Source organism: Lonchura striata, chromosome 4 (genome assembly GCF_046129695.1).
Source record: "Lonchura striata isolate bLonStr1 chromosome 4, bLonStr1.mat, whole genome shotgun sequence".
Taxonomy (NCBI): Eukaryota; Metazoa; Chordata; class Aves; order Passeriformes; family Estrildidae; genus Lonchura; species Lonchura striata.
In genome coordinates this window covers 6,657,090-6,683,428 of record NC_134606.1, presented here as the reverse complement: position 1 = coordinate 6,683,428, position 26,339 = coordinate 6,657,090, and the positions used below count along the sequence as shown (strand labels likewise).

At 34.9% G+C, this 26,339-nt stretch overlaps 2 protein-coding genes across 2 annotated transcripts; both read left to right on the top strand.

Moving 5' to 3' along the window:
• Positions 1-427: 427 nt before the first annotated feature.
• On the top strand, positions 428-5,590 carry LOC110473276 (transmembrane emp24 domain-containing protein 11). Its single transcript, XM_021535648.1, has 5 exons — positions 428-557; positions 1,417-1,517; positions 2,238-2,363; positions 4,455-4,601; positions 5,441-5,590. Exons 1-5 carry the CDS (start codon positions 428-430, stop codon positions 5,588-5,590), a joined length of 654 nt encoding a protein of 217 aa, XP_021391323.1.
• Positions 5,591-8,824: 3,234 nt separating this feature from the next.
• Positions 8,825-26,035, top strand: RNF212 (ring finger protein 212). The gene is made up of 12 exons (XM_077782568.1): positions 8,825-8,992; positions 10,531-10,592; positions 13,214-13,288; positions 15,982-16,038; positions 18,599-18,657; positions 20,029-20,084; positions 20,174-20,243; positions 21,049-21,094; positions 21,850-21,913; positions 23,506-23,578; positions 24,303-24,491; positions 25,731-26,035. The coding sequence occupies exons 1-12, from the start codon at positions 8,881-8,883 to the stop codon at positions 25,771-25,773; spliced, it is 906 nt and encodes a 301-aa protein (XP_077638694.1). The 5' UTR covers positions 8,825-8,880; the 3' UTR covers positions 25,774-26,035.
• The last annotated feature ends 304 nt before the right edge of the window (positions 26,036-26,339 follow it).

Below are 26,339 nucleotides of genomic sequence, written 5' to 3'. Positions count from 1 at the left end.
TAAAAGAGAGGTGAAGCTCTGGAATAATCACACAGAATTAATGGGAAATAATAAATTCATTTAAGTTGAAAATTGAGAAGTTTATTGAAAGAGGTAGCCAGTGTAGTTGCCTACAGGGATCTAGGGAACTGATCTCAAGCACCTGAGAGACCCTTTCAGTTTCATGCTGTTCTAAGATATAAAATAAATTTTAATCTAGATTCTGGGAAAGAAGAAAGAATTTAAAAGGTGTCTTTTCCATGTTATCTCATTCTCCAGAACATGCTGTAGTTATTTATAAATGTGTAACCACCAGCTGCCTTTTCTCACAGTTTTTTTCCTCTCTCAAAAATACTCTGATAAGCAGCAAAAAAGGAACAACCACAGGACTACAGGCATTTGTATGTAACAATCTTCAAAAGCAATACAGCAGGGAAATATAAAAAACATGAAAAGCAAATTAATAGGATTTCTTATGAACTTTTGGATTTCTTTTTCACTCGCTTTGTATTTTCACACTGGAGAAAGAGAAGAGAAATGCATAATTGAAGATATTCCCAGCGACACCTTGGTAGTTGGTGGGTACCTGTCAATGCTTTATGATGATCTAACCCTTGCACTTACAAAGATAACTGGAAATGTAAGGCAATTTCTGTGATTGATGAATATGGTAAAAAACCTGAAAAGGGCATTTTGAAAATAACTCCCTGCAGCAGGAATTAGGTTTAAAGTCCTCAAACATTGTGTGTATCCATCACACAAAGAAATGCAGGTTTTCAGAGTGCTTTACTGACTAAACAGAGAAAAAGAATGTTTTTTTTTTATTCCACAGCTGTTGAACTGCTGCTTCCATGTGTGTTTCTGCACGTTCTGACTAATGTACTCATTCATATCATTATTTCTGTAGCATGGTTTTCTACATATGAATGGGAAAGTTACTTTTTTGATAAGTGCTGGTCTGAAAAGAGACAATTCATGGTGTACTAAAGCTTAATTTCACCTCTGATAAGAGAAGCACATTAAATTAATCTACAAGACTGTAAATTTAAGATTTCGAGGGGATAGTAAAAAATAATACAATTTAATCTCTATTTTTTTTAATAATATGATAAGTGTGAAAGACAATCCATAAAATGTAATTTGAGTACAGCACATTATGCTTTTGGAGGTCTCAGTGTGCCTTCTAGAGGCTAATCTTCCCAGAGTATTAGGAGTTATTAGAAAGTTTTTCTTGTTAATTAACTCTTTTTTGTAGTACTTTAGAACATTTTCTAGTGCACTAAAAATTTATTGCATTTCACTCTGTTATGAAGTACCCTGAACAATACTAATCATAAACACATGAAATACATATATATTTCTATTTTTCCTGAAAAAGCATTGAAGATGTTTAACATTAAACTACGTTTTACTTAATTTATCTACGTTTTCATTCAGGGAATTACAAAGTACAACGCTGGGATATACATACGCATGGCTTTCTTGAATCTGCTCCCGGTTTGGGGATGTTTGTGACTGTCACAAGCCCTCCTGGTGAGGTAAAAATGCTTTATGAATGTTTCTCTATGATTTTTGACTTGACTTCTGGCACTGGAAGGCAGCACTATTTAAAAAAAAAAAGACACTTCTGAAGAAGAAGTAAATTTACAGTCTATCAGCTAGTTGAGCATTTTGATGCTAAAAGATAAAAGTGAAAAAAATTATGGTATTTAATAATTATGTGTATAGACAATTTTTGCATTACTACCAGATTTGGGAAATAGCATCAAGAAGAATTGGTGACAACTGAGAAAACAAGTTAAATGAAAATTAAACCCCCAAAACTCACCAATGAAGTAAAATGGTACAGAATCTACTTGAGCAGCAGAAAGGAGTGCTGATGATAAACAAAACCCAAAGTCAAGCTCAGCAAGGCTGCTCGTAGCCCTCCTGCAGAGCAGCTGCCTGAGCTGCCATGAGGTCTGAGCTTTGCCAGCAGTGGACAACTTATTTCCCTGCCTAGGCAATGCTTCAGTTTTCAGACTTTGAATGCTTTAGAGACCATTGGCTTTTGTACACTGCAAAATTCTGTAATGTTTTCATGTTCACTGTGAGCTAAAATTGTTTCTTTTTCTCTAAATGTGTTCTGGAATTTGGAGAAATGTAATGATGTCAGCAGCTTAACTGATTCTTTTTTGCATCCAATTCACAGTACAGTGTTTTTATTTTTTTATTGGTAGTTATAAGTTACAAAACCAATGCATATATCTAAATTGCAGGTACTGTTGTCAAAACTGTATGGGCCACAAGGGACCTTTACTTTTACATCCTACATCTCTGGAGAGCATATAATCTGTTTCCAGTCTAACTCCACAAGATTTGCAGTGATTGCAGGCAGTAAACTGGTAGGTGTATTTCCTAAATAGTCTTTGTTGTAACAGTATAAATCATTACCAATAGCAGAGATTTCAAACTGGATTAGAAGCTGGTCTAACTTCTAGCAGATACTTCAACGTTTTTAGTGATTAAAGAAAGCAAACAGAATTATGCAGATAAAAAGACAAAAAGACTGCTCTCATATTTAAAATGTCAGCATTCAAGAGGTAGGCCTAAGGATAGAGAGATTTAAAGTTTGTTCTTTGAATCAGAGTGAAAGACTGATGAATAAGAACAGCTAATTTGGATCAAAAAGACAAATACGTAAGATTGACTAACGCAAGCACTTGACATAATTCCATGTATTCATTAACTTAGATTTGATTGCCAACATTTTGTTGGCAATAAATGTAACATTTTAGTTTTTGAAAGATATTCAAATGAAGAATATGTCAGCATACTTGTTATTGTCTACTCCCAGCAAAGTTGGTTTTAATGCAGATTTTGTGTGGGGGTAAAAAGCCATCAGAGATGATAGCATGGCTCTACTGATTACAACAAAAAATTTGTAATTACTGTTTTGAAATTGTATCTATTTTCTGCTTCCCAAAACCAGGAAAGAATTACTCTCTAGAGTGGTTTGGGGCTTTTTCTCTTCAGCTGACAGCAAAAGCATAAAATAACCAGCTAAATATATGCATCTTCTAAATGAGTTAAGGGAAGCTAAATCTCATCCTAGCTGTGCACTTGTGAAATCACATCCTAGCTGTGAAACATGTAGATAACACAGAAATAACAATACTGGAGTAAGATTATTACACTGGAATAACAAGGTGTTCTTACAGGCTTATTGATAGAAATTAATGGAAATTTAATCATATACATTGCAAAAGTAATTAGGTCTAATCATAAAAAATGTGGAGCTTATCAACTAGAGAGAGTAAGGGGGATAAAGCTTGTGTTAGACACAGTTAACTATGCACCATTAATGTGATTCTGAGGATGTGCAGGTGATTTTTATCTTTTATAGATGGGGGTGTATCAACATTATTTTACATGATACAGGCACCATGTAGAGTTCTGACCATCCTATAAAAAAGAAGCCAAGAGATTCAGGGAAGGAGAACATTAATATCACAGATATTATATAATGCTGTTTGTCTGAGAACACAGAAATAAAAAATGAAAATATTGTCCTTTTTTTATTATATCTGGAGGAATAAAAATCACAAAAGGCAAAACACCCTTTAGTGAAGACAAATTTTTAACTGTTCTTTGTAAGAACCATATGCTTATCTGAACTCTTTCAAACAAAATAAATTAGTGGACCACAAGGTTGTGAGATGGATTTCTACCTATACAGTTAGGTAACTTCGAGACAGCTGAAAGAAAATATATTCTTCATTTGTGGCTGATCTCTGAGCAGACCTAACTTCTACTATGGTAATACCAGTTTCTAGGGTTTTGAAGATTATTTGTTTGGCTAAAATCTTTTTATTTTCTCTTAGGTACTAATTGGCTTCTAGGAGCAGTTTGTCCTACTAGTTTTAGTAGACTTTTTCATGCATGCCAAAATAAGTTGCATAACATTGAAAGTTCCATTCTTCTCTCTTCTTTCTATGGTTCTATTGCTTGGCTGGCTTGAGGTATTTTTGCTATAGATCATAAAAATGCCTGGAGGATATTGGGACATCTTCCAACTTGGATAAATAATGTGAAGAAAACAGTTATGTGAGGGAACCTACAAGTGCATTTGTAAAAAGCCTCCAACAGTACTATTAAAGATAGTAATTTCTGCAATATCAGGATGAAATGTGAATTCTAATGAGCAGTACTTTTTTTTTTTTAACTGTTTTTGACAAAGGCAACATTTTAATGGTAATTGAATCAATGCTAACATAAAATAATGTCCTAACATTAGTGAAGATTGAAAATTTGTAAAATAAATTTTAAAATAAAATTAAGAAACCCTTCAAATTTTCCACCTGATTCAAAATTTAGGAGGAATTTTTATAAGCAGTTGATCTTAAGGGGAAATTATCCATTGTTTCATTTTTATTCTAGGGAACTTTGAAAAAGCAGAAGATACAGTAATGAGAACATTTTTTTTCCTTTTGCAGCGTATCCACTTGGACATCAGAGTTGGAGAACATTTTTTGGATGAATCTGCTATTCAAGCCAAAGACAAAGTGAATGAAGTTAATATCAGACTAGAGCATCTAATTGAGCAAATTCATCATGTAACCAGAGAACAACATTATGAAAGAGTATGTATGTCCCAAAATGTAAATGTTAAAGATATTGTACATAGGCTTATTGATTTATAAAGTATTATGAGGTTTGTTATTCAGTTGCAGTGGTGCTTTTAACTAACTCATTAAAAAAATCAATAGATATTTAATCAAAATAGTCTCCATTACCTTGCAAAATATTTTTAAGTGATTACATAAAACTAATTAATCACCGTGTACTCATGCTTGCAGCAATAGGTGTTATTTTAAAGTAGCATTTTCCAACTTTCCAGAGTTTTCTTTGTCAGACTCAGCCCAGCAGGTGGCAGGTACCATTGTGGGTGATGCTGTTGTTTCCACATTGCCCTGACTGCACAAACTCTATTGAGTGGGGAAGGAAATGACTGTCTATTTATATATCTCCATGAAGTGTATATTTATATATCCCTTCTTCAAACAAGTGTACACCCAGTCACCTTTCTATATGCACACAGACTGTGTTTGAAATGTATCAACTAGTAACCCAAAAGCAGAAATTTGGCTGTGAAAGGGCTCTTGACAGCAACATGGAAGTGACTGTAAACCTAAACAGGTTAAAATCTGTACTGATGGAACATGTTTGGCATAATACATCTTCTGTGAAGTTCTGGGAAGGGCAAGCTCAGTTTACCTTGCTGCTTCAGGATGCAGTGTGCCTGCTTCTCAGTTTTGATTTGTGAAGATATCCACCATACAGATAAGTACAAACCTTCATTTTTATCCATATGGAAAAATGTTTTTTGTTCACCATTATGCAGAAGAAGGATGCCTTTCTAGTTACCATGAAACATACAGATGCCTAAAGGTAATAATTTTGCTTTTCTTTTATTCTCTAGGAGCGTGAAGAAAAATTTCGGAAAACAAGCGAAGAAACCAACAGTAATATTTTGTGGTGGGCTATAGTACAAACACTAATCCTCATCTCTGTTGGAATTTGGCAAATCAAATCTCTCAGAGATTTCTTTATATCTAAGAAGCTTGTTTAAGTTCTATAAAATCAATGCACAGATTCAAAAATTGCACACCATGTAACACTGAACATCCAAAGAAACCCTGCACCTATGAGAAAATTGCTTGTATAGAATTCTCAACCTTCTCTCATTTTCTGTTCTAATTCTTGTTTCTCCAGCTAGGTCACAACCTCTAGCAACCCCTCACATTTTGCTCTTTGAATTCCATATTTTACTATTTTTTCCCCCATCTACAGATGTAAAGCTAAATATAGAAGAGTCAGTGACTAAGGCAGCATTTAAGTTCAGAACTTAATGAATGTTTAATTTAGGTTAAATCTAAACTAAAATTTCCTAAGATTTTAAATTACTCTACTTGCTGAGTAATCTTATTTGTCACTACCATGAACAGTTCAGCACTTCAGACTGACTGGGATTCAGATAGTAAACAGAGAAATAATTACATCCCCTGTGGTGTTTAATTGGGTGAGATTGTCTTCAACTCTATATATGTGTAACACCTAAATATAATTGTGAATGCTTTTCTTGTAAAATATTCAGAATTTGAACTGATCAGTGGTGGCAGCAATTATCATGGAAGAGAGAGACCCAAACAAGCAATTTGGAATTATACTTACTTTTTCTTTCAGAAAAGCCCTTAATATTAGGCTGTAAAATTGATGACAATCAGATGCCTCCCACAGTTGTTTATGTAAATTATAGTCTTTATGAAGTGTGCCAAGGTAACATAAATTATAGGTTTCTTGGTAAACAATGCCAATTTTATTTTAATTCATTCCTGCACTAAATATTTCTGTGTTGAGAATTTTTAAAATTTTAATTATTTAGTGACTTTAATATGACTGCCTACAGAAATTACCAGTTTTTGACTTAATTTTCCATTTTACTTACTGCAGCTTGGCTGCATATATCTGTATGTCCTAATATAGCTAGTTTATGTACAAATAGCAGTGTAACTACAGTATGGCAAATGGCAAATCAAAGGCTGTGGTTAAAAACCCAGATAATTAGCTTGAAAGAACAGTAGTATAGTAGAAAGGAGCTGGAGGTGATTTCATACAAAAACATGGTAGTAAAAGCTTCTAGAGCACTGTGATAGCAGAATACTGTTTTTTGTTTTCTTGCCTATCTTTTTAGACCCTTTGCTAGTTTAAAAGGTAGTGAAAGGTGAAGTATCTGTAGACTAATTATTGTTCGAAAGGCACTGCTTTCTTTCTTTTTTCTATCTTCCCACCTGTTGTTTTCTTTAGCAAGGAAATGACATTTTCCTTTAAGTCTACTTATATTTCCAGCACAAGAATTAAAATACAGCTGGTAGTATGTGAGAATCAATAAAATTGATACAAAGGAGAGACAAAAAAGCAATATTCTAGAGACCAAATCAATCCAAATAAAATCTCATAAAGCTACTCACTGCATTGTGTCCTATATTTAAAAATTCGGATACTTCAGAGGTGCTACTTGGAATGACCAGTAAGTAAGTGTTATTAAATTAATTTTGAAAGAGCACTCACTCACAACATGTCTTATAATAACATCTTTGGTGGTGGGAAGAAGGGAATCTGTGTTAAAACCATATGGTATATGAAGTCCAAGAAGTAATAAAGTGTTGTGACAAGGTTGTGGTTCAGACTTTAGCTGATATTTAGTGTAAGGCTTCTTACCACATCCCAATGACAAACATAACTCATTTCACTTACAATACACTCCAGCTGGTAATCCAGGAGAAGCAACATTTCAGAATTCATAAAAGAGCTGATCATGTTTCACCATATTAATTAGGTCTATACTCAAAGAGTATAGACTCAGCACTGAGACTTGGGTGTCTTGAATGTAATTTGTGATTGCTTAATTCTTTAGTAGTACTAATGGTACTATTATTATTATTATTAATAATAATCATAATATCATCATCATTTTTGCTTTTAGGAAATGTTTTCAGTCTTCTTCAAGATTTTTAATTAACTCCACAAAACAGAAGCTGACTCACAGCTCTTTTGGGAAGCGCTTTGGGGGCAGAAGCCTTTGTGAAGTTAAAAGCTTCCTCTGCAGTTTCTGGCTCTGTCATACCCAAAGCTACAGCCTGCACTGCAGCTAAGTCTGTAGGGGACTTTCTGCCTAAAATTTTCATCACGGGACACTAGCAACTAATAGGGAATTTTTTTTTTTTGTCTAAGAAATGAACAGCGAATCTCCTTGTTTTGCTCTTTTTCCACAACAGAAGATGCCACTTCAAACCTGCGATAGCAAATTATCAAACTTCCTGGATTTTTGAATTTAAAATAGTGAAATCCACAATTATTTTCTCTATTTTTTGTTTGTTTGTTTTTTAATTCTCCCTGTTATGTGTAGTAGATATTACGCTATTTCTGGTATGATATATATGATATTGAATATTTGTTAGAATATATACATTTGTATTAGGAGTTTTTCCCCTACCGTTGCAGGTAAAACTTGGTGTATGCTGAAACTTGATTTACAAGTAAAAGGATGTGGCTTGGTTAGGAGATGGGTTATGTCTGGAGAGATATGAGGATGACCAGGTGCTGATCACTGCATAAATGACTTGAGATGGATATAATGGAAATTTTCGGGCAGAAACCTGTGAATGTAAATTTCCTTAAGGGATTTGATAACCCTAGACACTGAATTGTTCTTCTTTATTATTAAAAAATAAAATTTTATTAACTTATAGACTTTGAATGGAAGAAAAGACTGACTGCTGAAATCTTTGCTTTAGGTGGAATATTTCTTATATAAACTGCTTGTGCTAGGATAGAGGTGTGCAGGCATAGAGGAGAACCTCTGCTGAGGTTGACTTTTTTTGTTGCACACTTAGAGCTGACCACGGGCTTAGCACTGTTCTTTCCTTGTTGCTGGCTAGATAGAATTTGATTGCAAGATAATTATTTTATTTTTTATTTTAATTTGGCTGGACAAATTTCCATCGATAACATCCCCAAACGCTGACCGGGAGGAGTGAGCAGGGCGGGGCTCCTGCTGAAGCCCCTGCCCGGAGCCCTGTGGGTGAAGTTCTACTTCCCACGTTTGGGGACGGGAGGGGAAATCTCTGACAGCGCCGTCTGCGTCGGCACCGCTCCACTTTGGTAGCGAGAAGCCACGAAAACCAAATTTTATCTGGGCGCGTGTGAGGGGCGCCGCGGCGGGAGGGGCGCGGGCCGCGCTGCCCTCAGGCCGCCTCAGCGGGCGGGACATGGCGGCGGCGCGGCCGCGGGGCTCGGCCTGAGGGCGAGCGGCTCTGCCCCGGCCCCGGCCGCCGCGGAGCCGGCCTGCCCCGCTGCCCCATGGCCGTGTCCGTGTTCTGCAACTCCTGCCTGTGCGAGCCCCGCAGCACCGCGCCGCGGTTCTGCCTCACCAGCTGCGGCCACGTTTTCTGTGAGGTTTGCCTGCAGAAAGGTAATGGCTGCTGGGGCGCGCCCGGCGGGGCCGCTGTGCTGGCGGGCGCGCATCCACCTCAAACATTGGTTTTTCTCACCCGCTGTGGAAAAAAATAAAGCCCTGAGCACTTCTTCGAATGTTACTGATAAGCCTTTTCAGTCCTTGCTGTTAATTCGCTTTGAACAGTATAACTCGCCTGTGCCCACCTCCAGGTGGATGTGGCTTTGAGAGCAAACGCAATGGAGCTTTAATAAAACCACACTCTGGATGCTTATGAGCCATAATTTTATTAAAAAAAAAAAATCCGAAAAAATCCACAAATAGATGCCCTTCTGTTCTGGCAAATTTGGGAAAAATAATGGTTCTTCTTTAGTGAAAGAGCAATTGAACGTACAATTTGTTTAGGATAGGTTTTGGAAGTAGTTTTTGTCAGTTTTGGGCCCAGTGTTGTTCCTGAAGACTTTCCGCAGCATGAGGGAAGATTAGAGGTGATGTTTTGAAGCTCTTGTGTTATGTAGAACTCCAGAGTAGTATTCTGGGACTCCAGTGGTGTTCTTGGACAAAGATATGTGGGAAAGACAGAGGAATAATGAAGTTGCTTTTAAAAAGAAAAAAAAAAAATGCAGAGGACAAATATAAAGGTTTTCCTTTTTCACATCATGCTACATGCCCTGGTTTTCGTAAGGGCACACAAAAGTAATGATCAATCTGTATTTTAGTACTTAAAACTTTTGACTAGATGTTTTCACAGGGTTGCTGTTGAGGGTAGAGGATCATAAAATGCAGACTCTGCAGCTTGCAGGCTCTTAGAACATGAACAATATCTCTCCTCTCTGCTCTTAATATTGTTTGGCAGAAAAATATGTGAGAGATTGTGTATCTTTCTGCTGCGAATTCAGGACTAATGGCAATCCAAGGTTTAAAATGTATTTAAAGACGTTTATAGAATCTTCAAAAAGGCAGTAGCTAGTACAATTATCAATTCTAAATATTGAAATAATGTGCATTTGCTACAGATATTTTCTAATATGTTTGCAGATAAAGAGTTTAAAAGTCATAATGTTTTAAAAGTGATTTTATTGTTTTTTCACTGGAGGAATTCACAAGGCAAAATTACTAATTTCTTGACACTTGGGTTTCATATATTTTGTTGGGAAAACCCAACTCTGCCCCAGTCTAAAAAGCCACATATCGGATTGACTGTAAGTCATTAGTGCACTTAAGCATACATTTAATTAAACCAGGCGAGTAGTCCTATTTAAATCAAGGGAACTAAAAGTCACCTGCATTCTGTGACACTAATGATATTCATAAAATAATTTACATGAATGCTTATTAACAGGAGTAAGACCTGATGACATTCACACACATTTTTCCTGCACAACTCTGTGTAATGGTTATATAATCAAATTCTTTATTCATGTTTATTCATATTTCTTGTGTAACCTGCAGATTTCTTCCACAAGCTCCAGATGTTTAGGCATCACATTCCATTTACAATGTATTCAATATATATTCAGTTTGATCTATATTTTAAATGTGTCATTACCTTACAGGCAAAAAAGATGAATGTTTGATCTGTAGGAAGGCTTGTCGTACCTTAGTCCTTTCCAAAGAGGTAAATCAAGCTTTAGTTTTTTGGCATTACATTAATCTGTGGTTTGCCTAACAGCTAAACTATTTGAATTAAAAAATGTTTCCTTTTTTGTTTTTGCCAACTGTGCATGAATACTTACTGATACTAGGTTGCTAAACTAAGATACTTAGGCACTAGACACTTCTGCTTTTTGTTGTAAATATTCCTTTAAATTACAGGTTTTGAGGTACTGCTGGACTGTAAATCATTCTAAACTTTTCAAGAAAGATGGCTGGTTACTGCATAACATCAGTGGCTACTTTCAAAATGGGGAAAAATGTTTATTGATTTTGGCATTTGTACATCACCAAAAATGAACTGTAATGAATTATTTCATGTAATGGACTGAATTGAAAACCTGCATGATAGCTCAGCAGTGTTTTCAAGTGGATTATTTTTTTTTCCTGGTTTCTCTTAAGCTTAACTATTTTCCTTGTGGCTGTGTGATTAAGAAAGGGTTTGAAATATTGTTGGGAATTTTTGTTATTCACTGGAGAATTAAGAGCTTTTAATTCCCTTTCTAGATTAATCATTAGGAATCTTTAATTCTGCATTTCTCCCAGGAGCAATCTTCTCTTTAGCTGATTCCATAAATAGGTTGTGAAAACATTAATATTTTTGTATAAACTGATGCCTACCTAAAAGACAATGCTTTGTAAGGATAAAAGAAAAACACTAAAAACATTTTATAAAACTCAATACAGCTAAACATGAAGGCCTCCTAGGAATCTTGCACGTTGAAGAAGACAATGTCACTTAAAAAATTGCAACAAAACAACAAAATGCAATTATAATACAAAGGAAGAATGCACACAGTAATCAAATATGAAAAAAATTAAAAAACCCTTCATAAAAATTCTAAAGGGCATATTTTAATATGCTTTGAAGATCAATGTATTGTTGCTGCAAATGTTGTTATTAATTTCAGTCAAAGAATAATTTAAGTTGTTGAGGCCCTCTGGAGGTCATCTTGTTCAACACCTTACTCAAAACAATGTTAATTTTTAAGTTATATCAGTCTTAAATTGCACCATTTCAGGAGAACTTGGTAATTTACTTCAAAAGCACAGAAGGAATTTACAAATGCAATGATTGGGATACTAACAAAAATATTAGATGTTTAATTAGAACTGCCACTGCTCTGGAGGGCTGGAAGGAAGCAAATTACCATATTCTTTTAAAAAGACATTAATTATGATTGCTTATCCTTGATTAAGAACAGGTAAAATGATTGGAATGATAATTAAAGATGCATATAAAAAAAGTCATGGCTCTGTAATTCAGGAACCTGAGTGGAAATGTACCTGATAAGCTTTATGAGCTTGATGCTATGGAGGAATTCCCAATGAGAGGAGGTCCTTTAAATGTGTTAGAACTCCTAATTAAATTGCATGTTGGGGTAATCAACATGTGCACATTAAATATTCTCATCTTTACAGTAATGCATTCTTGTCACCTTTATGTCTTCCTTCTGTGTCTCATGATCCCCACTTGCTTTTCTCCAGAGGATGGTTAAGTGTTATGATAAATCAGAATCTGGCTGTTCAGTATTTCAGAATATCATAGCAACATCTGCTACTCCTCCATGCAGCAGACAAGATATAAACAGTGTTACACAAATCTTTATTTGAAAGACTTTTTATATCAGCATGAAGCTGGTTGGGTTTTATTTTTTTCAAATCTGATAGGTACTTAAGCCAAGATCATTGCTTTGATAGAACCCTAAGTAGATTGCAAGAGCTTGGTTCCTATGGATGCATTTCATTTAAAGAAGATGAATATATTTTTTATTAATATCTGAAGTTTTCAACACTGAATGTTATTGTCTTGTTTTTATTTTCTTTACTAAAATACTATAGGTAGGTTACCTGTGCTGGCTGTCTGCATTTCTCCATCTGTCAGCTGGAAATTTTTGACTCTTTGGCTGGTATTAACCAAATTCAAAATTGCAAAGGGAGTCTCAAATCCAATTAATTACCTTCTGTGAGTTCTGTAAAAATTAGTAGCTGGGGAAAGCAAGGAAAAGCAGTTTTCCTAAAGCATGCACAGCTCTGATTAAATGACACAAGTCATTAAATATTTTAAAAATTCAACAACTACTTTAGGGCTCTTTCTAGGATAATATTCTGCTGCCTGATGAGCAGGGAGAGACAAAGGGATCCCAGTCAGCATTGGAACTATTCTAAAAAGGACTTACAAACAAAACTGATGGTAGGATGCATCCCATGTAGCTGGGAATGGTGGGAACCATAAAGCCTGGAAAGCAGCTGCTAGAAACTTGGCTTTTGGTGTGAATGCAGTGCCTCTTCCAGGGACCACAGCACCCTCCTTGAATGTCCTCTGGACACTGGTACTATCTTAAACACAATAAGTATATATGTGGGTAATATATTTAAGAAAAATCCCAGTGCTTTCCAGATGGTTGATAAGGCCATTAAAGAAAACTAGGTTTATTTTCAATTTCTGCATTATCCTTCTCTAATCTATCAAATTTTTAAAATTTATATTCATCAGTCAATTTAAGAAATACTTTACAAAATACTTTATTTAATATGACTTGCTAATAAAAATGCTAACCTTGGTATATTTTCATTTCTTCATAGACAAGTCCTGATATTCAATCACTGTTCATGCCAATAGATATGTTAAGCAAGAAATATTCAAAAGAACTATCACAGGTGAATCTACCTTAAAACTTTTTTACTCTATGAAATAATCAGCAACTCCTCCTGATTTTTATGTGAATTGGAAAAGTGTATGAGTGAATGCTTGAAAATGAATGTATGTCCATTACCACCTTTATTTCCTTAATTCCACAGTTTCTGAGTTCTTAAGGAGACATAAATTATTCATTATGGTCACTGCTTATGTTTTCAAACTCTCTCTAAGGACCACTAGTCTGGTTATTTTAATGGTGTAAAATCACTTTCAATGCCATGCAGTGAAAAATTTGATCTTCCAGAAGCTTAAATGTGCCCAGATAGTGTGCCTTAATTATAGCTATAAAAAGTTACACAGTGAGCTGGATACAGTCCTGAGCTGACAGTGCTCTCTCCCTCTTCTATTTTTTTTTTTTTTTCTTTTTTTTGTCAAAACACACCTCTTTTTTTTTTCAGGATAGATGCAGTAAATTATTCCAAGGTCATTTTCCTCCTGCTTTCTGTGAATTCCAGATACGATTCCTTTCATCAGGCTTAGTTTCCAGTCAAGACCTTCAGTAGCTGTCTGGGTTAAATGAGTGCATGCAAACTCCCTTTTCCTCCTCATTTAGTGCATCTCTTTGGCTTGGCTTTGGGACTTTGTGTCCTTTTCCCTCTTTCTGGGCATTTCAGCAGCAGTTTCAACCACTCCAGGGACAACCATTGTCCCTGGGCCCAGCTGCAGCCTTGTTGGCTGTTCTCATCTCCTTGGGCTGGGACTTGCTGACCTTTGGGTGAGCTTCCTGATCCAGCAGAACAATAACCAAGGGAATATCACCTGTTTTCTCCAGCAATGGTCATGGATGCACATTTGCTCTGCCCAGGCTTCACAGACTTTTCCAAAGCTGAGCTTGGCCCCTTTCGGGAGTCAGATGCAGAAGGGACGCAAGGTAGACATGAACCCTTCCTCTGTCCTTCCATACCCACTTTTTAACAGCAGGATCAGCAGTTACTTTAAACTGAACAAAAGCAGGGAACCTGCACACCTCCAGTCACATGGGAATACAAGCTTCCATAGTGTGCCAAAGTCAGGAAAAAAGGGGGCTCAATCTCTCAAGGCTGAGGTGGGTTTCCTGTAGTGTGAAATAACTGTTGGGAACATATTGAAGTGTAGTGAAGGCATTGAAGTATATTCAGAACTTGTCCTGGCATCAAAAGATGTAAGAGCAATTTAGCTAATCTCTTCTCTAATCTAATATCTTATCACTTTGGTGGGTGCTTAGGAAAGCATGAGAGCAGAGCTGGATGCAGTGATACATCTTCAGAGGAGCCTCCCAGCTTTCAGCAACTCAAAGCACAGGGATTTCTCAAAGTTTGAATGGTCTGCATTGAGAAGCTTTGGTGGATATTTTTCCCCACATAATTGTCAGGTTGTTTCCTGAATTTTAGCATTTGTTGCATATTGTGGAAGGGAGGTCCACAGTTTGTTCACTGCATGATGATTATATAATTTTTCAGGTTTTAACCTGTTAGTTTCATTTCTTACTCTTGAATTTGATTCTGGTAGAAGAAGTATCCATTCTCATGCACTATGTCTGTGCTAATCATTAGTTTTAGTCTGCATCTCATTAGTTTTAGGTGCATCCCTTCTTCAACTATTTCTCAGCCATGAAGATTCACATTCTGTGTGGTCATTCTTTTACTGAAGTTCTTGCATACCTTTGAGTAATCTGAACTGTATTCAGACCTACTCTGTCCTCTCAGATGTTAAGCGGAGTTGGGATATAGGAACATGCATTTTTTAAAATGGGAATGATGATGTCTCCCCTATTCCATTTTAAACCACTGGTAAGATCTGATTTACTTTTTTGACTGAAACTGACAAATTCGGGTTTCTCCTAGACCCAAGAAATCATTTCTGAGTGAGTGGAGACATCTCAGAGCCATCACTTTCTAAGTGGATATTTCTTCCATCAGTTCTTCCAAAGACACACCTGATCCTTTGATGAGTAATCAGTGAGAACCTCCCAGGTTCTTCCACAAAGAATAGAATAACCATTTATTACTCCTCTATGGGCTTATATTCTCAGAGTGTTTCTTCTTGGTCTTCTCAATTCCTACAGATTTTCTAGCAGTTTTCTAACATGTGAGAAAAAAGATTTATTAGAAGTTACTACCTATGGTGATTCGTTCCTCAAACTCTTGTCTTGCCTACCTTGTCATTTTTACTTTCAACTTGTCATGGTTTATGATCCTCATTTGGACACAAAAAGTGCTTACACATCACCAGACAGTGTGTCTAACAATTATTTTTTAATTAACAGGGTATTTTTACAAGGTATATTATAATTGCCAGTAAGACAGATTACTTTTTATGTTGCCATTAATTTTATGTGTTTGCTTAGCATTGATGAATAAGAAACACTGCAGCTAAGATGGCTTTCTAATGTCTTTACCTTTTTATTGAACATAGTGTTAAAATATAACCTTAGTGAAATAAGTCTACCAGCTCTACTGTAGGACATATTGGATTAAATTAACTTTATAAGGCTTTGTCTATCAGTGATAATAACTTAGATTAGTTTGGGATTTTTTTTAAGAGGATGTTAAAGAGATATGTTAACTGCCTATAAAAGACAGAAAACTTTGCATACTGTGAAGTAGTTCTTTTCCATCACTTCTTTGCATAAATCTAATTATGTGAAGTTTGATATAACTCTATTTATTTTCAGGTTTCAGAATTTCAAGAAAAATTTCGTAAGCGTTTGTTAAAATACCACAAACAAAAGGTAACTGTAATTGTGATTTTCTAGGTTTTTGTTTATGTTTGCCTTGTTACTTTATTTTTAGAAACTGTATTAATCTTCTTGGGAATACTTAGAATAATTAATCAGGATTGACTTATTACTGTCATTATAAATACCAATTTTTAATTGTTTAAAGTCTGTGAGGACTCTATTAATTCTGGTTACTGTTTATAATAAAATATTCTAATTGTGAGGTGGTTAGGATTAAATAGAGAATCTAAGAACAGGGAGGGAAGAAATTATTTCATTGTATGGAGGGAAAAGTGGAAGAGGTGGGGAGAGAGGCATGCTAGAAGATAAGCCCAGAGGAAAAGAAGACTAGGGCTGACAAAATAAATGAGAAACTTGAGCAATGAGGAGCAAGACTAAGGGCTAGTGCCCTGAATTTGGGATAGCTCAGTGTGAAGGACAGAATTAATTCTGTGGTGAGCAGGTACTGCATTTGTGACAGTGCTTCTTCATTTGTATGTTGGAAGGTAGATTCTTTTTCATTTTTCAGCTTCTTCTAAATATTTGATTAAATTGCTGGATGTTTCTTTGATTTCTAAGGACTTGGGATGTTGCTTTAAGCTACTTGGCAGTATTGGTGACTTGAGCCATGAGTGGGTGTTCATACATTGGTGTATGAAATGACAGAGAAAAAGCTCATGTAGCTGCCCAGCTGGCCATTTCATGTGTAGGAGGAATTTCTGGTATGATTGTCATGGATAGAAAGCTTGGAAAATTAGGTGCTCTGTGGCCCATTCTTCCTTCTCCATGAATGCATTTTGGGATTACTAATAGTGTATTGTGTTGTATGTAAGTTTTTTAGGGTCCTGTCCTTCTGTTTTCAAAGCCAGACCAGGGAGGAATCCTGATTTCATCCCACTTCTAATCTATTGTACCAGATGGTAAAACTGAAACCTGTAGACAGAAAAAAACAAATATCTTAATAGAATTCAGCATAAATAGATATTTACTTCCAAAAAAATAGAGAGTTTTGATACTTTGTAATGGTAATTTTTTAAAGTTGTTTACTGTCGAGACATTCACTCAGCAGTGTTTGTGAAGTATTCAGGGATGGTGCTTGACCTAAGGAGGGTGTCCAGGTGACAATACCAAAACAGCTGAAAATGTAGTTGGTTGCTGTTTCAATGGCACAGTTTTGGGTGGATTTGTTGTTGTTTTGCCCATTCTGTATATTGTTAGTATGTTAAAACTGCTTGCAGTGGATCAGGAACAGGAGAGGCTGGTTGTATTAAACACCATTCCAGTTTCTCATGCTTGGCTGTCTGGTTTCAGGTCCCAGTCCTTATTTCTAGTTTGTCATCCTTGTCACTGTCAGCCCACAAGGTCTCATGGTCTTCATGAGACTGCTTTCGTGCTGTTTCTGTGAGTTGTGCAGGTATTAGGGTGCAGGTGATGGTGGCCACTTCCTGTCCATGTCCCTGGCAGGTCTAGATGTCCTGTTATGCTAGGATCCCAAAATACTGAAAACCAAATAGTTACTCATCTTTTTTAAGGTACTTTGGTCTAAAAATTACCCAGTCCTTGAGAGTGACAGGGTAAGGTACATTCTTCCTGACTGGTTCCTTTCTTAATCAAACCTATTATTAGGTAGAAAAAACCAGAATACCAAAAACCACATCTTACATAAATTACATTTTTTCTTTAATCTGTTTTGCAGAGTTTTGCATCTGCAAAAAGAGCATAGTATCTCCCAAAACATTATGATTTTATAAATCAGGTAATTTTATTAAAGGACTCAAATAATATTTTTAGAAGCATGAAAAGTTAACAAGCAAATTAATAATTTGCCTTCAAATCAAACTATTAACAGTGTGAAGGATTAAGGTTACATAATGGAAATTAAATATAAAACATAGGTGCAGTATTGAGGCTATTGAGTGAATTTTTGTATCCTACATAAAATATAGTATATGTTCACATAATGAAAGACTGTAAAAAATACACATACTAGGGATCTGACCTAGTGTTTGTGGCCTTTATATTCTTCACTTTTGCCAGCTCTTAACATTTTTAATGGAGATATTTCTGGTTGTGTCTCTTAACAGAGTAGAAAAAAACTTTTCACTTAGGCTTACTACAAATAGATACTGAAGTGAGCTGAATACATTTTGAATCTGAAATGAGAAATATGAGAACAATGTATTTTGTACATTTATTGGTAGCTTTTCCAGATAACTATATTAATCATAACAAAGCTTTTATATCAGATATTAAAAATAGGAAGGAAAATAAAAGAAAACTATTTTTCAGCACTTTTCCTACTATTCATTTATCCAGTATTACCAGCATACTTAAGAAAAGGTAATCAAACTAAGTCCTTAACTGCCAAAAAGAAGCATATCTCTTCCAGACTGACTGTTTAATGGGTCCATTACACAGCCATAACAGCTCCAATAAATCTGGAATTGCAATGATGTCTTAAGATTAAAACCAATAGAAAGCAGCCTTTCAACACTTTAGAATACTAGCTGGATGAAAATGAAGCTGTATATCACACAAATAGACTTTATTTAAATCTATGATTATCTCACAGATAGCAAAGCTGGAAGAGTCTCTCAAGAAAGTAACACAACAAATTCAACAGCTACAATGGTAAGAGGTTTAATGCAGTAAAAGTAAATGTAATCAGACAACAGTAAGTTTTAATTGATAAAAGAATAAAAATTTGTTTACCTTCCTCATGTGTTTCTACGGAAATAAATGTATAGAAATTTCTGACATCAGATCCATTTTATTCACAATAATCAATCCTGTCAGAAAGAAATCCTTTTATTTTAATATTTTTAGTTAAATGTAAAATGAATTTTTAATAAAGTCTATCACATAGATACTCAGTATTAATTTTTTTTATTTGTAGTTACATAACCATGTTTATGTATTTTGCAATGGACTTCATAGCATCAGCCTGGAAAATACTATGATGCCTTTTCTGGTATCTTACCCCCTTTAAAAAGTTACCAGAATTTTGTAGCATGGTTCTCGTTTCTATTTCTAGTAAAAATTAAATTCTTGTCTCATCTTGAATTAGTCTCTTTTTTCATATGTTTGAAAGTGTAGCCAAGAGGTCATTCATCTTTGTCCCTCTGCTCAATGACTGGTACACCTTCATCTTTTCATCTGACTTCCAAAAGAGAGCTGAAACTGTTATTTAAATCTCCTTAATAAGCCAGTTCATGAAATCAGCATTTTAATTGTACAGATTTGATCTTTAATTGGTCTTTATTCCTGTTCTGTGTTTCATTTTGCACATAATACTGTATTTTGCTCTCTCAGACTGCTTGATGTAATGTAACAGAAAGAAAAAGCCAGTATAAAGGAAACTCTGTATGTGGTGGATTATGGCACTTTATATATTTTTACTCATTTTATGCCTCCATTTTCTTGTCTGCTTCTCAAATAAATAGCATCTTGGTTATATCAACTACAGAGTTCTTACTGAATTTTAGATTTTTTTTTCTGAGTTCTACCTGGAGAGAAGTGTCCTAGGGCCTCTTCTTGCTTGCCTAGTAAACATATTCCTCCTATTTATGATTCTTGTCAAAGATACCAGTTTTGCAAAGTTAATGTTGAATAGCATAAAAATGCCAACATTTCATTTGATAACTAGATTTCTTAAAGTTTGGTAAATGTAAAATTTTGTGAAATGAAATTAATTTTGTGCTTAGCTATATTTAATAATTGTATTTTAACATTTGCTGTTCTCTAACGTACTTTCCTATAATGTGGTGTTAAATTTGATATTGTTGGGTGTATAATGAGTACTGCAAATATTATTATGTAAAAAGCAAGTTCATAGCTTTACCAAATAAATTCTTACTTTGCTTCATAGCAAATGTGTCATGTTAAAACCTGCTGCTGATGGATAAATGCTTTGATTTTATGCTTTATTGACCAGTTAGGCATGTTATCTAATCAAACCAGCTTTCAATTTATAGCTATTGTTTCTTCTTTCCCCTTTAGTAGTATGAAACCTCCTGAAAAAACACCACCATTTTCCAGTATGAGCAGAAGTATATCCAGTAAGAAGTGTTTGTTTAAAATATTAACTATGGAATACCTATCACTGGATATAGCTGTGTTCTAATATTAAATTTCTTAATGACTTCAGTTCCTTCAAGCAAACAGAATGTTTATTCTTCATTTTCTCTTCATTCAAGTCGTCCTTCCACTTCTGAAACGTGGGTACAAATTTGTTAATTTTCAATGAAAATATTAACTAATATTTTATACAGAAAGTAGCCTTTTTGTAGTGAGTTTAAAATATTTTCTGATTTTTTTTGTTTTGTTTTTGCAAATTGTTCAAATATGAAAGAACTGAGGAAAGTCTTATTTATCCAAGTGTACATTACAGTTCTATGGATGGTGGTTACTGGAAAGAAACCTAACACATGATGCACCTTATTCCAAAGAACTTCTGGATGAATAGCTAGATAGATGAATGGATAGCTAGATAGATTAGTGAGACACTCTCCATTTACCATAGATAAAAACTAAATTTATTGTACAGACACCTATATGTACACTGTAGTTGTCTCAGGATACATGGGATGAGCCACTCCAATAAGGCTAATTTAATTTTAGGTAAAATGAATATACAACTTGCTCAAGCTAAAATATTTCTATACCTTTGACTGTGACTTTCTTTTCTACGAAAAACCTAGAGATTCTGAGTGCCCTTGTTTTGGTTACAAATGAAAAATACATAAACATGCATATTTATTCAGACAAATAGAAGAATAACAATCCTAATCATAAAATAACTTACTCTGTAAATGTCTTAACCAATGCTCAGAATCACTGAATAGATTTTTCTTACTGCTAGTGAGTTTTGGAATAAGTCCTAAATACTTATGTGCCTTATGCATTATGTATTATGCTCTTCCATTATTAGTCAAAATTAACATTAGACTCTAACATAATTTTAGTCTTTATAATGAAAATGTTATTTTTATTACAATGTTATATTTTGACCTTTCTTGCAAGGGTGGAGGCAATGGAGATTGATCCTGTACCTTCACCAATGAGGAGAGTAAGTGGGGTTTTTTAATACTTGTATAGGTATAGTTACACACATATATCCTTTTGATTTCTCTTACTCTGTTAATGTTGCAAAAAATAAGATTCTCCCCCCATCCCATTCAAAGCCATTCTGACATGCATGATACTTTCAGATATGCTTGATGCAGGATAGAAGTCATATACTCCCCAAAAGAAACCAAAAGCAAATAAATCACAACATTAATTTCTGGAATTATATTCTCCACATGCCATATACAGGCTTTTAAACTCATGATACCAACGTAAATAGCAAATTCTTAAAATCCCAATATTACAAAAATGTTAGTGGTCTGAAAGCACCATTTAGACTCTGATACCTGAGTAGGGAATTGCAGGTTTTGAGTGATATTGCTGGCATGAGAATGAAGGCAGGAGCTTTTCATGCTGTTGGTATCCTGGTTAGGAGAGGTAACATCCAGGAGCAGCTGTTGGCTTGCAATGGAATGTCAGCACAGAAAACAGTGAGAGTGTCTGATAACACTTCTTATCTGAATGTGATAGGTTATATAATAAAGCTAAAATACATGTATTTCCCACCTGCCCATAGATCTTTAAAAATTACTTCATTCCTAGGTTTTGCAGTTTAGTGCTATGACCAAAACTGACAGCAGAGAGTTCTGGAAATCTGCAGACTCTGTAGACCTCAAAAATATAACATTATTGCTTAAAATGTCTTAATAATCATATGCTTATTACACTGTGGTTAATGACTTGCTGTTCATTTAGCTGGAGACACCAACTGGTCCAACAAGATTATCAGTAATAACTCCACCACAGGATGGACGTATGGGTGAGTAAAAGTAAACTTTGTAACTGAATAATATTTCTGTTATATTAGAAGGATGAATAAATTAAAATCCATACATTAGCAATTTACTAAAAAAATTTGAATTGTGTTGAGGTGTGAGGAATTTACCACATGGATTTCAATCCATCAGCTGGGAAATGGTTAAAAGGAAGTATGAAATGTTTTCCTAGTACTTACCTCTTCTGTCAGTAAATGATTACTTGTAACCAAACCAATTTTTTCTGAATCAAACAGTTGCAAAGAAAATACTGTAATTATATGTGTGATTGAACAGAACAGGAATACTTGCAATATATATACATTATATATACGTTATTGACCCTCTTATATATACATTGTTGACCCTCTGTTAAGCTTCATAATTTTATTTATGTGTGGTTAACGGAGAGTAACATTGTCCACGATGTCATATTGAATATCACATGAAGGAAAGGGGGGAAACTGAATGGAAGTTAAAAAAATATTTAATAACAAGAGTGAGGTAGTTGAGATCAAGAATTTTGTCAAAAAGGTGATTTTTTTTTTCACCTTATCACTGTAATAGGGTATAAGACATTTTACCTGCCATTACTTTCTTTCATTCCTTCTTACCCTGAACTTGGGTAACACTCAGATGTAAATAAGACATGAGTAAGAGCCTACTGGAATTGGTGCAGTCTCTTGAGAACTGTTTATTTGTGAGGACTTCCCCAGAATTCCTAATGCTTTGCAGGCCTGCTATCTATGTGTCTCTCCCATTCTTGGTTTTACATTCAGCATGTTTCTGCAGCAGTCTGTGCTCAGGCAGGCTTTCACCTGGCTTCAGCAGTTCAGAGAATCCATCTGCAGGCACATAAAGAACTTTTAGTGTTCTTGTCTTTTTATATGGTGTAAGTGTCCTGAAACAAATGCAATTGCAATGCAATTTCAGTGGAGGAGAAAAAACTGCTTTGTCTATGTTATGTCTGATTTATATGCTCAGATCCTTCCTAAACACATGGTTGCCTATAAATTTAAGCTTAACAAGATAAAGAGAGCTGAGGTTAACCAGTTTTTTTATTGTATCTAAATATAAATAGATATTTATTAGACAGTAAAATTTTATGTAGAACAGTTACATGTTCAGTGGATTTCAGAACCTTCACATAAAGTTTAGCAGTGGGCAATGCTGAGGGAATCAAAGTTTATGTGCAAAAGTAAGGGTAAGTGGAAACAATGATTTGATGGTGCACTAAGGAAAGTTTCCCTCTCAGAGTGGATGTGGCAAAAAAATAAGATCAGTTGAAGAACTGGAGCACTTCAGCACAGCTGTGTTGGTAGTCTAATAATAGTCAAATAAATGAAAGAAGGTGAAAGAAAACACCATGTGTTTAACTGGAACACAATTTGAGGGATGGTGCAATATGATGTTTTTGTGACAGCTGAACTCTCTCATTGACTACTGTAATTGTGCACCATTTTTAGTTCTTCAATGAGTTAATAATGAGTTTGTCCCAAATCATGCAAAAAAGGTACTAATCTTGTTTCCAAAGTTTTCTCTTAAGTAAAACAGGTAATGCACATTGGTCCTGTTTTCAAAAATCTGATTCCAACAGGTAGTGTATCCTACAGGAGTTCTCAGATAGCTCTAATAAAACCGAGTCAGTGTACTGGAGCAGGATCTACAAGGTAATTCAATACTTTTTCAAGAGGTTGCCATCTCCTATGAGAGACTGTAAGTTTCCCTCCAGCCTTTATTAATCTGTATGTTCAAAGGTTATAGTCTAGATCTGAAGAAGTGTTACTGTGCAGCCTGCCTATCATCTACATGAATGTTTGGTTTTGGGGGGAAAGTTTTATTTTGAAATCATGTTTTTCAAAAATGTGCAGATAGAATGTGTGCTTCTGTAGATGTTGACATCTGCAGTCATGATACTCCTATAGAAAGGGGTAGTAATTTTATAATGAGGAAGTTCAACAATGTCTTTGCTCTATCATTCTTACAAAAATCAGATGAAAGTACAATATCTGCACAAGGGCTGTTCTCTGAATAACCCAAACTTTTCATGCAGCCTGCAACAGGTGTTTCTGTTTTTTAAATTTAAACATTGAAAATGTCTTAAACTGTGAGAATTATTAACATCAATAACTTTAAATTGTTCCAGAAAAATTAAACTCTTATTGTTTATAATCATTAAGCCAAGTATATCTTCCTAGCAGAAATTTAAAATATGTGTAACAGAGTAATTTTTTTCCAGCTCTGATTCAATAATTGTTTTCTCAGTCTGCTTTTTGAAATATGTAAAAAATATTCAGTAAGTAAAAATACATAGACAACAAATTGAAGTAATTTTGGAATCTTTTGTTATAGAAGTAGTCTCAAATCACATGCATTAATTAATTTCATTAACAGATCCACCCCTGTGGTGAGATTACCACATAGTGCTTGTCCATCATCATCTGGATCCCAAAGCAGTCAAAGGGGATCATGGGCTAATGCTGATTTCAGAACCCCTCAGCTGTACCCATTTGCATCACCTTCCCCACAGCTGCCTCTGTCAAGGCAGCCAATCACCATCTCTGGACTTCTGCAAAGACAGCAAGGCAAGTATATTTATAAACTAGCGTTTAACACTTTCTGAAAAAATGTCAGCATAGCAGCTTAATAAATTCACCAGAATAAAAAGGATATTTCAGAATTGGAAGTAGGCTTTCAGCAAAATATGAAAGATGACAGTGTTTATGATTGTATTTTGCCTTGGTCTTATGTGTGGGACAGTATCTGCTGTAAAAATATGTTCTTGCTTCACTCCAGAATTAGATTTTAACAGAGATTTAAATCTGATAATGTCCAAATTTTATTTCTCAGCTGCACGTATCTTAAAGATCTGCCTATCAAGACATCCATGTAGATGTCCACAGATCCCAATAAAAAGGGAGCTAGTCCAGTGTGTTACTTGTTAAGTGCAACATAAAACTAGCAAAAGCAGCTAAAAACATCAGCCCAAGGTGGGGGGGGTCTGGTGGGGGGAGTGGATTTGGGTAGAAATTGCACTGGGGCAGATTAATTAATAGAATCAGAGTCACAGAATCATAGAACTGCCCTGGTCAGAAGGCACCTTGAATGGTCTAGCCCTTTTTGGGAAAGAGAATCTAGATAAGATATTGTAGCACCCTGACCAATCACATCTTGCAAACCTAATTCTCCTTATTTCCAAGTTTGCATCATAATTGATTTTTTTTTTAAACTTATATAAAAGATAATTCATCTCGAAAGCACTTTCAGTCCATACTAATAAATGTGACCTTCCTGCACATCCCAAGTAGTTTTGAGTTCATGAAACCAAAATAAAAATATTTTAAGAAATGAAGACTTATAGTTTGTAAAATTTTACATCACAATTGTTTTAATTATGAGATTTCTGGAGAGTGATACAGTATGTGAAATAATGCATGGACCTGATAAGATCTATAAATAATATAGGAGAAATTAATGTTATAAAAAAAGTAGCTGTATTGAACTTCAGTAATAGATGTCATTTGGCTTTATGATTGCCATTAACTTCAGTTCATATACAGAATAATGCTTTGAAGATTCACTTATATAGCTACAATTGGAATATGGCAAAAATGCTTTTATGGAAATACAGAGGAGCACATTTATATTCATGAAAATGGCAATAGAAAAGTTTTCATCAATTGTGTAGGTTGTTTTTTCAATTTTTGATAGTTTTGCTTTTCCTTATATAAATTCCCCAAATAATTTACAAGAATACAGCTTTACTTTAGTTTTGCCAAGCTTTTTTTTTTTAATTTTTTTCCTTTGTACTTGTATTTTTATTCTAGGATCAACTAATTTAGGAGGACGTTCAGCAGAGAGATGAGCAAACATCTGTGAATTATTTTGGTTAAGAAGCATCTGGAGAAGCACTGCATAGTCTCTGGATATCAAAATATTTGTAACTTCCATGATATGTCAAATTGGCATAAACCAGCAAATTGTTCAGCATTAATACTGTATTTAAAATGTCACTGATTTTTCTGATTAACATCTACTGAAGTTTTAAATGAGAGTACAACATTTTCTTGTTTTCTGAAATTCTGACTTCCAATATATTGCATAAATAAAAGTCCTTTATTACCTAAGTCTTAAGGCAAAACATGATTATATGTTGAATGAGCATTTTTTGCTCCATAATAAATAATGGTTCCTGTACAGTATTATAGATAGACTTCAATGCTAAAGAAAAGAAATTTCTTTATGGATTTTTGATTACAGAATTCCAAAATTTGGTTCTTACTCAATGCATCTCCTTTTGTTTGCACTCTTGAGAAGAGGTAAATTTTGAGGGATATTACATTCTAGCAGGCTCTGCTGAGCTCAGAACACAGTATCTGTTCCATGCTTGTAAAAGTTCACCATTTGATTTAGGTAGCAACGATTTCTTCC

What these genes read in the sequence shown, in the direction of transcription:
- RNF212 (XM_077782568.1), top strand. Translation starts at nt 8,881, where the DNA reads ATGGCCGTGTCCGTGTTCTGCAACTCCTGCCTGTGCGAGCCCCGCAGC. An exon ending in TAAAATACCACAAACAAAAG is followed by an intron (nt 16,039 to 18,598) that starts GTAACTGTAATT and finishes ATTATCTCACAG; the next exon opens with ATAGCAAAGCTGGAAGAGTC. An exon ending in ACTGGAGCAGGATCTACAAG is followed by an intron (nt 23,579 to 24,302) that starts GTAATTCAATAC and finishes TTTCATTAACAG; the next exon opens with ATCCACCCCTGTGGTGAGAT.
- LOC110473276 (XM_021535648.1), top strand. Translation starts at nt 428, where the DNA reads ATGAAAAGCAAATTAATAGGATTTCTTATGAACTTTTGGATTTCTTTT. An exon ending in TGATTGCAGGCAGTAAACTG is followed by an intron (nt 2,364 to 4,454) that starts GTAGGTGTATTT and finishes TTCCTTTTGCAG; the next exon opens with CGTATCCACTTGGACATCAG. An exon ending in GAGAACAACATTATGAAAGA is followed by an intron (nt 4,602 to 5,440) that starts GTATGTATGTCC and finishes TTTATTCTCTAG; the next exon opens with GAGCGTGAAGAAAAATTTCG.